The sequence below is a fragment of the Bombyx mori genome, chromosome 19 (genome assembly GCF_030269925.1).
Source record: "Bombyx mori chromosome 19, ASM3026992v2".
Lineage (NCBI taxonomy): Eukaryota > Metazoa > Arthropoda > Insecta > Lepidoptera > Bombycidae > Bombyx > Bombyx mori.
The window spans coordinates 8,567,587-8,583,636 of NC_085125.1; the positions used below are offsets into that span (position 1 = coordinate 8,567,587).

The following is a 16,050-nucleotide window of genomic DNA, read 5'->3' on the forward strand; positions in this document are numbered from 1 at the left end:
TGTTTAAAATAGTATAAATTGGTGATATTTGTGGCTCAAATACAAACAACTTTCAAAAAATTTTCATTTGTCGGCCGGTGTAATTTTTGTTAAAGATCCGAGCGGAGCCGGAGGGGATCACTAGTTTTATATATATTTACAATTTCATGGATTGATTTGTCCTCGCAGTGAGCATTCGCTCGGAATCAAAAGTTGCCTGCGAATGTTCAAGCAGTGAGTGCATTAAACGTGAAATTGCTACTCGTGTCCAGTGTGCTTAGTGCGAGTTTTTTAACGTTCTCGATAGCGTAAAAGTTAACTCAAATCTGTATGCAGTTGGAACAACACCCCTAGTGGCAAACGTAGGCAAACGTTCCAGCTCCATACAAATTTAAGTTAACTTTTACGCTATCGAGAACGTTAAAAAACTCGCACTAAGCACACTGATCCTTCGGCGAATACACCGTCTCTTTGCATTTATTTTCTATTCCCGTTTGTTAAGCGGTTTTAAAAAGGTACTTTTCCTTTAGGCAAAAAAACACTTCGACTAAATTGATTTGATTTTGTTTTATGAAGCCGTTTTTTGTTGTTCAAAATTAGGTTATAGATTTTTGTAAAAATCACTGATAACCTAAATTCCAGAGGTACTTGCTCTTAATTCTACTGGGAATTGCCACAGCTTTATATATACATATTAAACATATATTGTAACTAACACATTATTAGCGTTGACAATGTCATTAAAAACTTACGATAAGACTGATGTATCCGTGTATACTATTATAGGCCAAGATAACATCCCTGATGTTCCCATCGCAATACGTACACGCTGGCTCAATGGGCCGGCTTAAATTTAGTTTATTCCGAAATCCATCGACCAGCCTAATCAAGGTGCCGAAGTCCAGGGGCTCATGGTTGCTGCTGTTCGATTGCACTCGTAAGGCCGACAGGAAATGTGACAGGTCGAGATTACTTTCATTGTGGTTTGAAGCTTCCGTTTCCAGAAGCATTTCCTCGAAAAGGTTAGTTAGGGTTTGCGTTATGTTCGGGGCGGCTTCAATCGTCATGTTTCAAGTCGTATTTCAGTCAGAAACGTGTTCCGGGTCATAATTCTGATCACCGTCGTCAAGTGAGGCGCTTCAAAATTATTTATATTTCCTGCAACAAAGCATTTACTTAATAAATGAAAAATTAACGAGGTTTATGTTAGAAGGGTATTAACACAAAAACCACGAATAAGAAGAACTCGTTTTCAATTACATTATTAAAAAGCACCCGTTTTATTTTCAAAAGAAAACGTTTGTAGCATATCGCGGATTAACTGTGTTTCATTTTCTTAATTTGATTGCACTTCGGAAAGGACGTTTTAATTGTTTTTACTTATAATATCGTGTCACAGAAAGTAACCATTTTGGAATTTAGTTAACTTAAAAAATTCTTGTAGATTTTTTTGGAAATCGTGTATTACAGAAACAAGTTTGATTACGATGCGACATTTCAATTTTTTTTTTATTGCCTAGATGTGTGGACGAGCTCACAGCCCACCCGGTGTTAAGTGGTTACTGGAACCCATAGACATCTACAACGTAAATGCGCCACACACCTTGAAATAGAAGTTCTAAGGTCTCAGTAGCAGAAATAGGCGGGGCGGTGGTACCTACCCGTGCGGACTCACAAGAGGTCCTACCACCAGTTCTTGTCTATAATGCGAGTCGTGATCAAAGTGATTATTTATGTACACATAAAAAACATAAAAACCTATCATTTGTGTAGGCACAATGGTATTATTTGACAGCGAATGTAGTCGGGCAATGACTTTACTATGGAATGTTCCATAAATCGACTTGCGTTTGACGCTCCATTTATGAACGCGTAATTTATTACACCTATGCAATTAATTCTGATATAGTTGTTATAAAAAACTAAGCATACAGACTGCATATCAGTAATGGCGTGATAATCGTGTAAATTTCCAGCGGCTACGCATGACGCAGGATTTAATATCATCGCCATTTCTCTACTGTCCCAATTGCATTATATTCGTTTATTGATGTATTGAATATATGGTAAATTACGAAGTACCTATAGAAGCCGTGGTAATATTCGACTTGAAATCTATAATGCGAGTATCACATGCGAATTACAATTACAATTGCAAATATTCTTGTTTTTTTTCCACCGTATTTGCAATTTTACGTGTGAGATAAGGTTACACTAATATGTAGGAAAAATTGTTTGTTTCTTAGTGCTTAAAGACGATGTAACATTTAATACAATAATGATACAATCAAAGTTTCAAGTAATCAAATGTTGTTTACCTCTTTTCATTTGTCTGACGGTATTTTGTTTATAATAAAATAGCTTAAATACATAATAATGAATATTACTTTGTATGCTTGTCTCTTGTACCCTCCGTAATTATACACCGGACGGTGATGATGTTTCTGCAATAATGTCATTAACCTAAGGCTGATAGCATGTCTTTATTTTCTACAAATGGGTGTATTACATTTAGTCAGTCACAACCCTGACCGAGTTTCACCGTATTTTAATAAGTATCTAATGGTATATTTCTCTTTGTCTAATTAAAAGTGATGAAAAACCAAAAATTTTTTTTTTGACTAATTGTGATAAGTCTTAGTATAGAAATTTTTACAGATTCCATTCTTTTTCATAATATAACTTAGTATATGTTATTTTATTCCGTCGCAGAATGTTTTCTGGATCATTTGAGCGAACAGAATTTATGAATAATGATATATTCATTCATTTATTCATAGTGACGGCGAACCGTGGCCGGGATTTTCTAGATCTTTCAAAATGAACTTTTACAAAGCGCATGACGTAGCTTCAATAACTTAAATTATGTTACTTCAAATTGAAGCACACGTTCATTCCAAAGCCAGATTGCTCCCACTGAACAAGCAAAGGGAATATAATCCTGGTTCACAATCCGTGTACGGGCACAAGCTAAAATCCGCTTTGCATCATTGTCAAGTTTACGAGAGAACTGAGTGCGGAATAGTTAATGAGTAAACAAACATTATAATTATATCAGTCAAACTAAATACAACAACAATATTTATATAATGTTTTGAAATAATTTGAGTAATGTTTATGACATGCAATTTTTTTATAAAATGAGTTTATCAGATTTTAAAGTGTTTATTTTAAGATATTTTCTCGAGGACAAGTTGCTTAAGTAACGTTCACACTTTACTAATTAACTTATACTATTAACTTACTTCTAATATTTTTTATCTTGAACATTAAACCTGAAAATAAAATTTTAATGAAAAAAAAAACCAAAAAAATTCTACATAAGCCATTGATCTCTGAATGTTTACCGAAAATCGAAATTTCCATTCACATTGAAAATGAAAGATCTTCCGTATTAAATAAAATGACATTTCGGAGTATATGAAGCATTGAATATAATTCAAAGGGTCAAGTGACATCGTTTATATATCTAGAACACAATGGAGAAGAAACCCGGACGGATAATACAGGCTGAAAGATTGCGAGAGCCAAGATAAATAACGTGAGGACTCATGTCAAATTATTACATACCCGAAAACTACCTACATCTATTTATGTATGGTCTTATAGCCTTCTCTACCAATGTACTGGGCATTAAAATTTTTTCAATAAACAAGCAACCTTATCGGAAGAAGCGTTTGATATTTGAATTGATATATATTCTTTAAGACTTTTACTAGAGTAAATTGAAGTATTAAAAAAATCATATACTGACAATAATAAATACGGTATTAAGCTGTAAAAATAATTTTAAATAAAAGCTGTAGATACATTTAATATTGTAGGAATTTGTCAATGATGCTACACACTACATACTAGTAGTATAAAAACAAAGTCGCTTTCTCTGTCCCTATATCCCTATGTATGTTTAAATCTTTAAAATTACGCAACGGATTTTGATGCGGTTTTTTTTAATAGATATAGTGGTTGAAGAGGAAGGTTTATGTGTATAATAACATCCATTAAATAGTGGAGAAATCAATAATAAATTACAGTTTCCGAAGCGAAGCGAGGGCGGGTCGCTAGTTGGCTATATGATAATAGTTTAATCATATAGTATTAATAATAATAATAAGACTACATTTATTTATAGTAATTAGTCTTTCATTATGTTACATTACTGTAGTCGTATTAGGAATTTTGGCTAGGTCCGATCCGTGACCCCGGAAGGGAACGCGAGGACCCCACAAAAAATCACTGAATTTTCCTTGCCTATATTACATTAGATGGTAATTCAGTTCACCGCTTGGTCACACAGGACCACGTCTTTCCTTCCGAAAATATTTGCCTGCGGGATTTGAACTTAGGAGTAGTAGTAGTAGATGCAGTGTACTACTGTACGTTTTACCATGACGATTTTTGAAGTTATACTTCTTTAGGCGCGTTATGAAAAATTGATGAGAGTGAAATTTCACGATGCGCGCGCATCGTGACACAAAATTAACAGAAATGAAGTTGCCCACTAAAGAAAAAATGCTACCAACAAAACAGAAATGGAACCTCTGTTAGTGGCGCATGTTGGCACGCACGCTGCCTCTGTTCACTGTGTATTTATATTGATAATATGACAATATGATAATATGAAAATATTGATAAATGACAAAATTATTATTTAATATAATTGCTATAATTCATGCTAAATATGATTAAATTATTAACGTTAAATATTTATTATTAATTATGTCATATTAAAAAAAAAGAAATAAATTTAATAAAAATTAAGTATAACTTCTTACGCGCGTACATAAGTACACGCATCCTTTTTTTTTCTTTATTATACACAGACCATATTACCACTGTGACACAAAGCGTGTTTTTTAATCTTAAATGAAAATATATGAATGACGGCTGTCTCACCAATGAAATAGGAACGCTTCATTGCTTTGCGTCAGAATTCCATTGGAAATTCCTTCTATCGGTCCAATATCTGATGATAGTCCCTACACATAGTGCGATGCGTTATTACAATTCACGTTTCAATTTACGATTCGAGTGAACCATTCGATTGCAATATCCTGTTTACCTATATGTATGTATAGACGAGAATCGAATATCTCATGGGGAAATTCAAGCTGAGCTTGTCATTCGTATTCTGAAAGATATCATCATTCATCACCATTCTTTCCTATTACCCTCTGCTGGGGTGTAGGGCTCGAATCAATTTTTTTCATTTATATCGGTCTTGGGCAGTCTGTTCTAGCTCCTCGCACGTCATGCCCAAGACCCCTAGCTCCTGCTCCACCGAGAGACGCCAAGTTGTTTTGGGGCGGCCTCTCTTCCTTTTGCCAGACTTTAATCTTTTTTGAAAGATATAGTCCTAATTAATTACAAAAATAACAGTTAGTTACAAAAATAAAGGCGTGTTTATTAACTCATCATTTTAGGATGAGTTGGTTTTGCAGTGTTAAAACGGTAATAGGCACCAGTAACAACTCAACATCAACTTTGCCGTGACAACATCAGAAATACAGAAAAAAATTCCTATGAAACAAGCCAAGGACTAAATTTATCGCAAGAATCGTTCTAATATTGTATTTCAAAAGATTTATTGTTCCTTGATCTACCAAGGGACTCTAATATAATTCTTGACGGCTTATATTACACGGTCCGTCTATTCGAGAGTATTTTTATATTTTTGCCACAGTATATTAACAAACTAACACTTTTCTTATAAATAGAAGAAGCTAAGAGAAAAATCTTATATATTTTTATATACTTAATCTCATACAAGAGCCACAACACTTTTTTTTATTTTTTATAACTGCAAATTTTCAGTTTGCTTTCTTTCATTGACTCTTAATATATTCGTTTGTGATAACAAAGGTATAGTAAATGCGAAGTTGAATTTAAAGGTTCTTTCACTTATTTTAGTCAAAACAGAAAAGTGCAATAACAAAAATATCAAAAATCAGTGCAAATGCATTTCTTTTTCATTTTTTATATCTCTTTGGATTCACTTTGGACTACCACCATCCTGAGTGGCTACTCAAAAATACCAGGGACATAGCCAAACCGCTGTCTATCGCTGACTACTCTTTTCAAATCTAGTTTGAAGAAGGCCTTCTCACAACACCCAGGTTGAGCCCCGTGAGCTCGCCCACACGTTCTAATGCGAACATAGCCCCCGAGATTACTAACAATAGGTACGCAAAAAGGCCCTCTACTAACGCTCAGAAAACTCCATGGAGTGTGGTACGTAGCAAAAAATACAAAAAAAAAGTTAAATCACCTAACCAACCTCTGGGGTGAGCATCGTCTATTTTTCCTGATTCAAACAACTTGCCTGTGTTATTAAATTGGATATGCAAACATCAAACAACGAGCACAATATTTCAAAATAAATAACATTTGCATCTTGCTTTGATGTTGCGGAACCATTTAAAAATTTGATGAATAGAAGTTTTTGTGCATAATAAATAGGAAATTTATTCGTGTTCGTTGTGGTGTGTGTCCACTTATTAAAACACTGTGATTCCTCATCTATAAAAAATTGCAAAGTTAACCAGTGAGCCTGTTAAAGATGACTTTAATATAATATAGTCAGACCGGCTATTAATTAGATTACTTCACAGTTTTATCAAGAATTTGAACTGATTCTCCCTAAATTCTATCAAAAGTTTTATGCTACCGGTGACTGTGAAGTACTTGAAGTAAGTATCAAAGGGCTGTATCTTTCAAATCGGAGGGCTGGTTGACTGCAGAAGTTGACACGTGTTTATGGCCTTCCGTGACCGAGTAAGACGCTGAACTGAGAGCTCAGTGTGCGAGCTGTAGTGCGAGTTTTTTAACGCTCTCGATAGCGTAAAAGTTAACACAAATTCGAGTTAACTTTTACGCTATCGAGAACGTTAAAAATTCGCATTAAGCACACAGATGTCTTAGATTGATTAAATTTCAGTCTTGTAGCGCAGAGTGCTGATACATTGGCCTTTTCATATTATTGATCAATACGTCTTTGCTCAAGTCTATCAACTGTCAAATACCTATCGAAAACGCTGACAGCACTGCCTGATAAATATTGAACGGTCTGAACTTTGATTGTTTCATAATAAAGATCAGGTTTAGTTCCAAATCGATGAAAATTTTGTTTTGTTTTTGAGAATTCACTATCGATTTACTTCTATAAAAGTGAAACTGACAAACTTAGAACGTGGAGATGTCCACTACATCTAAATGCTATGATGTGAAATAATGCTCACATAATTTTTCCTTTTCTTTAAGTTAATTCAATAGTTAAAAATGGTTAAAAATTGAGAAGACACTTTTTTTTTGTTATGTTAATTAAAAGCTAAATACAAAATTTCGACATCCAGGCTCTTTGTTACGATTTCGGTGCCTGTTTTGTGTTTATTACTAAACAGAGTTTATACACATTACAATATACAATAAAATTGTGTTTTTAATGTGTTGTTAAAGGTTGATTTCCCACTGAGTTTCTCGCCGGATCTTCTCAGTGAGTCGCGATTCCGATCCGGTGGTAGATTCTGCGAAATACTGCTCTTGCTAGATGTTAGCAACACTCCGGTTTGAGTCCCGTGAGCTCACTTACACACGTTAGGCTGAAGCTGAAATAGCCTCTCAAGGCTATCAGCATAGGTAGGAAAAAAAAGGTTGTTATTAGACAATATTGTTTTCTAATAGCACACTTTGAGAAACAACTTATCGTTATAACAATACTTTATGGTTTTATAGAGCAGTATCTCGATATTTCATAAAGCTGGTGTTTCTAAAAGTTAAGGCTTATAAATCTGATATAGACACTCGTAAGGCCAGTTAAAAGCTTATGAAAACAAAACTTAAGCCTCCTTTCGCCAATACTGGCGTCGGTCCAAATGCTCCTAATACAATCATTAGGTAACTATTATAAATCACCAAAAGCGACTAACATTCTTCTCGTATCGTCGGGTCCATAAATTTTTTGTACATAATTTATATCATTTCTTTCCTCGGTTTGTTGACATCCGCACTTTTTCTTGTATCGAACAACATTAAGCAATGACGAATTAGCCTATTTATAATTAAATCCACCTATGCGGCTTATTATCACGTTTTGAGAATAAGTTATTTTATTATTTATGACTTGGTTTTTGGTCTGGACTTTGGTCTTCCGCTTACTTCAGGCTGTTTGTTTATTCCTGCCTATAGGTACACATATGTATATATTCAATATCCAGGATTCAATTGTAAGTTTGATCTAGAGCAGCTTTCGCCGTTCGTAAGGAATAAATAATGTTGTGTATAATACGAATTAAAAAAAAATTTGTGCACAGTTTACTAAATTCTTGTTGTAAAGCATACTTTGAATCTGTCCGGATATTTATCGTGATCCAGCCTGTTTGCCGTAAAGCAATCAGCGCTGATTTTAAAGATGGCACAACTAAAATATAATACAACTAGCTGTACCCGTCCGCTTCGCTGGGCATTTAAAATTAACATTATTATTTCTCACCCCACAAAGATTCTCATCATTAACGGCCCCCTGGCCTGGTGTAGGGAGTCCAACACTCTTATAAATATTAGCCTATCCATTATGTACATGTACTTTCTACCTAGTTTCAAGTCTATCGGATGCATGGTTCAGTAGTTATAACGGAACATCCGTAAAAACCACTGTAGATTTATATATTAGTACTAGCTGACCCGGCAGACTTCGTAGTACCTCAGTCGATAAATAAAATACCTAAACTTTTGTATAAAATAAACTTAAAACAAACAAAAGGTATCCGTCCGACGGGGGACACATCAAAGGAAAGACGAAATTGTTATTTTTATTTAATACCGAGCATTTTCATATTTATTTACCTTTTAAAACTTCTCTGGACTTCCACGAATAATTCAAGACCAAAACTAGCCAAATCGGTCCAGCCGTTCTCGAGTTTTAGCGAGACTAACGAACAGCAATTCATTTTTATATATAGAGAATAGATGACTATAACATATAATCTTAAGACGGATGTCGGTATTGAAGTTGTGAAGCCTATAGACTTCTATAGATAATTATTTAAGCTGAATTTCAATTTGTAATTTAAAAAAAAAAACTCAAATTACAAAGCAAGTTTTGGTTTTAACGTTTAGTTAGTTTTATTTGTAAATTTCTAATTAAACAAATAACGTTGATAGAACCGGATACTTAAATTATCTAGTATGCAGCTCTTCTCAGAAACTAATTTACAAAGTAAACGTATTACGACTGGATATACAGTTGCAAAGGTGCATACCGCGTCTTAGTGATAAACAACGGAATGATTCTAACATTGTCACTGAAAAGGACACCTAGAGATTCACGAGATAACTTCCAAATTCCAACAGGCGAGATAGGTATTTAATTAAAATTTAAAAAGCAAAAGCTAATACTGAAAATAATGAATGAGTAAAGTATAAACTTGGTTAAACTTGTGATCTGTTATTGATATCACAGACCATCAAATACACCCAAAATCCTAATCAAAGAATAATAGTCATAATCATAATGTCAGTATGGATGGTATGCCTTCTCAGCTACTTTTGATCTATAAGAAATATCGCATTTCGGCCATGTTATCGAAGTGAAAATGAAATAGTAGATTTGATTATAATTTTGAGTAATCATTGGTGCAACCGTAAAATTAGAAGTAAAAAACACCCAAGCCTACGCTAGCTAAAAATCGTGACACTAGCTACTTCGTGTCTAAAAATCAATAGAAACATTTAATTTTTTTAAAGCATAGATCTACCTACGTCGTCTTTACTCTAAAATCTCTACTACTAAAAAGTTTCTACTACTAAAATCATCTAATATACATTAATTAACCGTGGGAACTACTACATATTGCCAAACATAACCCAAAAACCCCAATATGCGATTAACAATTGTTATAAAAATAAAGGTTTACATGCACGTATACATAAAATCAGTGTACAAACATGAATCCGACTTATTCACTTCCCATGAAAGAAAGCATTTAGCGTCACATGGCATCAGTAGTGACGTGAAAAATGATCGCAGAAAATGTATTACAAAATATATGTTACACATTTAATAACGTCAACGGATGAACGCTTCGTAATTCGATTATCGATGTTGTCACAGCACTAACGATCACAATATCAGTATATTTTTACAATATAGTAACATACCTTTCAAAGTATAATATCATTATCGTTATAAATGTGTATCTAGATCATTATAGATATGTTAATGTATTTTAAATGTACCTACACAATATTCATAGCTGTAGTAAATACATCTTCGAATAAGTATCTACCTGGCTTATTTTATATATATTTGGTTAAACTTATAATACATTATTTTTTTATTTTCTTTAGTTTAGTCTATCTAATGATTTCAAAAAAAAAAACCTTTTAAACTATAAAAACATTTAATTTCATCTCTTGTTTTCTAAATTACTTTGGTGTACAATAACTATATCTCTTCATATATACCTCAGTATTATTTTCACGTATTTTCATTACATGGTTAGCGTCTTTACATCTTTACATGGTTAGATCTAAATGCGTCACGCATTAGCTTGGATGTGCCCTCGGCATTTCTGCTGTCAATAAGAAACGGTAGGAGCCATCCGTCAGAGTGATCGTCTGTCTTCGTTGGCAAAAAAAATGATATAGCGCAGTAATATCGCGGCATCGCCAGTGCATTTTTTTTTGCCAAACATGCTCAGGGAACCTCGACAGATTACAGTTCGTACTTACTTTATGGTGTCAATTATACATACTACAAATTCACGTAACTATCGAATTATTAATGAACTTTCAGATTATTGTGTTATGATGCTATTATTATGCAAAATATATTATTTAATCAGCTTTCGTGGCCGCCACCGGAACATGAATTTTCTGTGTTAAATCTGTGGATACATCGATAACTCCTAATTAAAATTTTAAAACTGGCTTCAATAGTGAAATACAACCATTAAATTTAACAATCGGGCTACCTCTAGGCTTATTTTGTCAAACATATTCTTTCAAACACAACAATAACGTTTAAAATCGACTCATAAATGGCTGATAAATCGGTAAAAAAACATAAAAACAGCCGAATATTGTTTTCTAAATCCTCTTGAAATATAAAGTCACTGTAGAAATATGTGTTATACTATAAGAGTTTATAATTTAAATTATTACATTACGATTTATAGATAAATTGATTATTTACTACTAAAATTGAAAACAGAATTCAATTCCTAATTTCTAATTTAATTCCGAAATGAATAATTAAAGTGATCAAAATTCGAATTATAAGCAATCCTACTTTCCCCGTAAATTAATATTACAGTAGAACTGTCCTTTTCTACAATATTATTATTGATATTTGTTTGATAAAAGACCGGGCCACATACATTTATGGCACTAAGTGGCTTGCTAGACTCATAGACACTACGCTGTTTTTTTTTTTGTTTTTTTTTTATGTTTGTAGGATTACTGGTGGCCCGAGAGGTGGGCGAGCAAAGGCTCAGCCAAGAGGGGTGGGATTTGCTAACAGCTGTCCGAGCGCCTCCCACGCTACCGCCCTCCTTGAGACAAGAAGCTGTATTATTGCTTGCATCGAAAAAAAACTGCCTTTTATTCAAAATAAGAAGCATAGATTATATTCTAGTAAAAAACATCAGGGATTGACGAAGGAGCAGTGATAGTAGTCGATTTGAAATCGGCACGTATGATAAAGATAAACTAATGGACAGATTACTTTTTTTTTAGTACTAGTAGGATGTCTTGTGGGCCCACACAGGTACATTCACCCTGCCTATTTCTGTCGTGATGCAGTAATGCGTTACGATTTGAAGAGTGGGGCAGCCGATGTACTGTCAAACTTTGATTTAGAACTCGTGTCTCATGGTGGGTGGTGATCTCTTTAGCTTCCGGTAACCACTTAATATCAGATGGGCTGGTAACTCGTCCACCCATCTAAGTAATAAAAAAAGAAAAAAAAAGGTATTATTACCTATTGAAAATTTTGATATTGTATTTGTAATATTGGCTGATTCATTGAACTATTATATAATCAACTTGTCAAAGGAAAACGTATTCCTAGCGACATGCATTCATGTAAATTATATAATGAAGTTGTGAAAGGCACATTAGCTCTTACTGTTTCATGTAAGTTCATTCAAAATATGATGTGGAAAAAAAACTTCCATGTCGAACTAAAACTAGCATCGATAGTCGCTAATCGCGTTCATAAAAATCAAAGTGGCATATTTTTACAAAAAAATTGCGTTATTTTTGTTTATGAGCAGGTACCACAACTAGCTTGGCTATTTCTACGGCGAAACAGACCTCCGTTTGGTTTCAATTCTCGGAAGGCGTGATTTGAGTCTTCGAGTTCATATTTCAAAGTCAGTGGCGGTAATCACATTATGATATTCATGAGCTCGGTTATTCCTTTATCGCGAGGAGAGCCACAGGTTCGTCTACCGATTTAGGTCAATAAAAGAAATAAGAAGTATTCCACACACAGCCGTTGACGGGCTACTGGAGTTTTTGGCCTCCACGTAGAAGTTCCAATTGCTTTATGTTAGTTTTCCGCGCTATCTCGAATTCACGATTGCTTGTTGTTTGGCTTTGTTGAACAAAAGAAACAATGGTGCAAAAGGCCAAACCAATACGATGAATTTATGATAAATTAAATATTATATACAGCCGTAACGATTGGCAAGTCGAATTTAAAATGTACATGCAATCACTCATGATTTTTATCTCATTTATCCTGGTTATGATAAATGAGAAGCTAAAATAGTAAAATTATTGTATTGTCAAGCGTCCGTAATAAGTACTTATGCAAATTTTAAAGTTTAATCACTGTCTTAAATCGGTGAAAATTCCGATGAAAGATTCCGAAAGCGTGTTGAAAAATAATTGGGTTCCGACAAACCTAATAAAATTCAAAACCAAATCATGATTCAGTGTTGCCAGATGACCGTGTGAATTTCCCCCCAACTTTTTTCGAAAACCCCCCGTAACTAGGCTTTTTGAAGAAAAAAAACCCCAAAACAGTTTTAACTTATTTTAAAGAAGAAATAAAAAACCAAAAGGGTTATTTTATTTTTTAATCAAGCTGTCCCTATAATTTCAACCATCTCTAAACAATTATTAGAATCATATTCACTTTCGTTATTATTATTTAAAGCATACACGTTTTCGAAGTTAAAGATATTTATCATGTCCGATGTGGGAACAAAATTTATGCATCTATTTGGCAGTGAAAATCGAATCCTGAGAACCGCTTCGGCAGTTTCTATTGCCATTTGGTTGCTTAATTAATTTGTTCTTTATAATATTGACTTGTGAATAGTATGGTAGATTATAAATTATTATTCTAATAGTATAATTGCGAATTGTTGTGTTTGTGGATGAATTATTCATACTCAAGAACCTCCGAAATTTCTCCCAACTAACTTTTTCCCCCCCAATGTCCCCCCAAAGAATCTTTCCCCCCGAATTTCCCCCCCAAGGTCGAAAAACCCCCCGAATTTGCAGGGAATCCCCCCCATCTGGCAACTGTGTCATGATTGTATTGGTGATTTATGTAAGTAATGAAAAAAGTATGATTGCTTCAACGCAAAAATAGATTGGCCGGTGGAGTAGTATAACAACTTTGTGATTATTTGTTAAGGCTACGGGTCGATCGCGATCATATTTGATATTGGTGATTTCGATAGGCATCAATATCAATAAATAATTGCTTCTGTACTCGTAGCTCTTAAATGAAAAATTTATATACCATAATAATGTATATAATAATAAATATAATCTATATATTAATACGTGAAGCAAAAACTTTGTATCCCTTTTTACGAATTGCGCGGACGGAGGAGTATGAAATTTTCCACACTTATAGAGAATATAGAGAAGGAGTGCACAATGCTAATATTTTTTTAAAATAATGCATAAAAGATACATTAAATCAATAAAGAAAACATTACACGCACTACATACCATGTACTTGACGCACACACGCATGTATATTTATTGTCAAACTTTTGTTCTTGACGTCTGTTGTCTAATTGAGAATAGATTAAATATTGTTTGTCTTTATTAATATTTTTTATAGTGTAGCCTTGGCGAAATTTGTGATTATAGAAGTATAAAATACAATCATAATAGTGTACAAACTTATTATACAATTCCAATTAATTATAGTCGAATTTCGACTGCTGCGGGACCTCTAGTAATAATAAATGTATATAATATAATGCTGTAGGTAGTATTCGAAAAGATGCTTCTTCGTTATTTTAATTATAGTTTTATCATTTGTTTCTCTATTTTAGAAACAAAAAGTCAATGAATTCAATTATTGTAATCGGTTCTCAAGTGTTAATAGATATTGCGTTTTCTACAGTATTTTATTTTATTTTAGCAATACAAAAATAATTTTCCTTTGTACAGGATAAAAAACACATTATATTATAGTAAAAGTTTAACTGATTAATTATTTGAAACATAATCAATTTAATTGTTTTCCAAAAATTGCAATTAAAACATAACATTAGATATGAAATTACGAAACTCACCTTTGTGTTCCCAAAAAAAAAAAAAAACCACTACGATCTAATTCAAAACAATCATAACAAACATAATATAATTGACACAACACCTCTATTGTTTTGGTAATAAAAGCGCTAACTTCACCGGAGTATGGTTCACAGACAGTCACATAGCACGGCAGCCGGGAAACAACTAACTGGCTTTGGCTACAGTATCCAACCGTTTCATATCTCTCGAGAAATTCAAGCGAAACGTTCGCACTCCTATTCCACTTCACGTTTCGGTATTGATAAACGAGACGCCGAAAAACGTATCGGCCTCGCGAAACAATCATGCATTCCTTTACGTTACAGCTGATATTAGAATACAACTGGGTGTTCGATTCGATTTTCGATTTGTTTTTCTTATTTTTGTACTAGTTTATACCATGTTCTAAGTCTGTACAGACGCACCTAGCCTTCATTGCCACAATGAACTAAATGGAAACGGGGGTGACTGAAAATCAGCACTAGCTGAGCCCTTTTTTTCTTCTCTTTTATTTATATATTTTTTTATTTAGTGTGAAAGGCAATAAATGATTTCTTTTTTTTATTGCTTTGATGAGTGGACGAGCTCATAGCCCACCTGCTGTTAAGTGGTTACTGGAGCCCATAGACATCTACAACGTAAATGCGCCACCCACCTTAAGATATAAGTTCTAAGGTCTCAGTATAGTTACAACGGCTGCCCCACCCTTCAAACCGAAACGCATTACTGCTTCACGGCAGAAATAGGCAGGGTGGTGGAACCTACCCGCGCGGACTCACATGAGTTCCTACCACCAGTAAAAATCCAAAAAAAAACAGTAAAAACCACTGATATTATTATTATTATTCATGTCGCAAAATGGGAGACGGTACTTTCAGTTTAATAAATATAATTTCGGTAATAATTTAACTCTATTTTAATATTCGTAGGCAAATGTTTTTCCGTCATTCAAACAAAGCTTATATTATGTCCACAACGGACTCCGTTTACCGTAAATTATTTTCAGGGGTATACAGTAAGAAGATTAATGTTTCTTACTTAGAATAAAAGAGTTGTTATTGTAAACGTAATTACTAATAAAGTAATATCTAGACTCAATTCAATGAAATAAATAAGTGTAACGGTCTATTATCTTATTATCTCTTGTCAATCATTATGTGGTTCCACATTATCAAGTCAAAGCTTTATTAAAAATATAAATGGCTCTGTGCCAGGAGCGAACTTAAAATAGTAAATATTTGGCGAATCACAATCTAAATAAAAACGGTTGTAGCACAAAAAATTCAATAATTATATTTTTATTTTTTACAAGGTGCAAAAGACAAATGGTTATTGCGAGAGGAAGATACTAGATTTTTTTATCGAAAATACTTTTTAAGTTAAACTACACGAAAACGTTTTCGAAGGTCGCTTATTTCTTTTTTTCGTGCCCACCTATGCTAGCAACCTTGAGGGATTATACTAACTTCACAGAACGTGTAGGCGAACTTACCTGACTCAGGTTGGCAAATTTGCTAACACTAG

At 33.7% G+C, this 16,050-nt stretch overlaps 1 protein-coding gene across 1 annotated transcript in view; it reads right to left on the reverse strand.

Annotated features, from left to right (window-relative positions):
* The window catches only part of NGR-A3 (neuropeptide receptor A3), a 79,838-nt gene extending 65,141 nt beyond the window's left edge, over positions 1 to 14,697 (reverse strand). Inside the window, 2 exon segments of the mRNA NM_001134266.1 lie at positions 732 to 1,137; positions 14,526 to 14,697. Of these exon segments, the coding sequence (NP_001127738.1) occupies positions 732 to 1,046 (315 nt within the window). The 5' untranslated portion in view covers positions 1,047 to 1,137; positions 14,526 to 14,697.
* Positions 14,698 to 16,050: the final 1,353 nt, after the last annotated feature.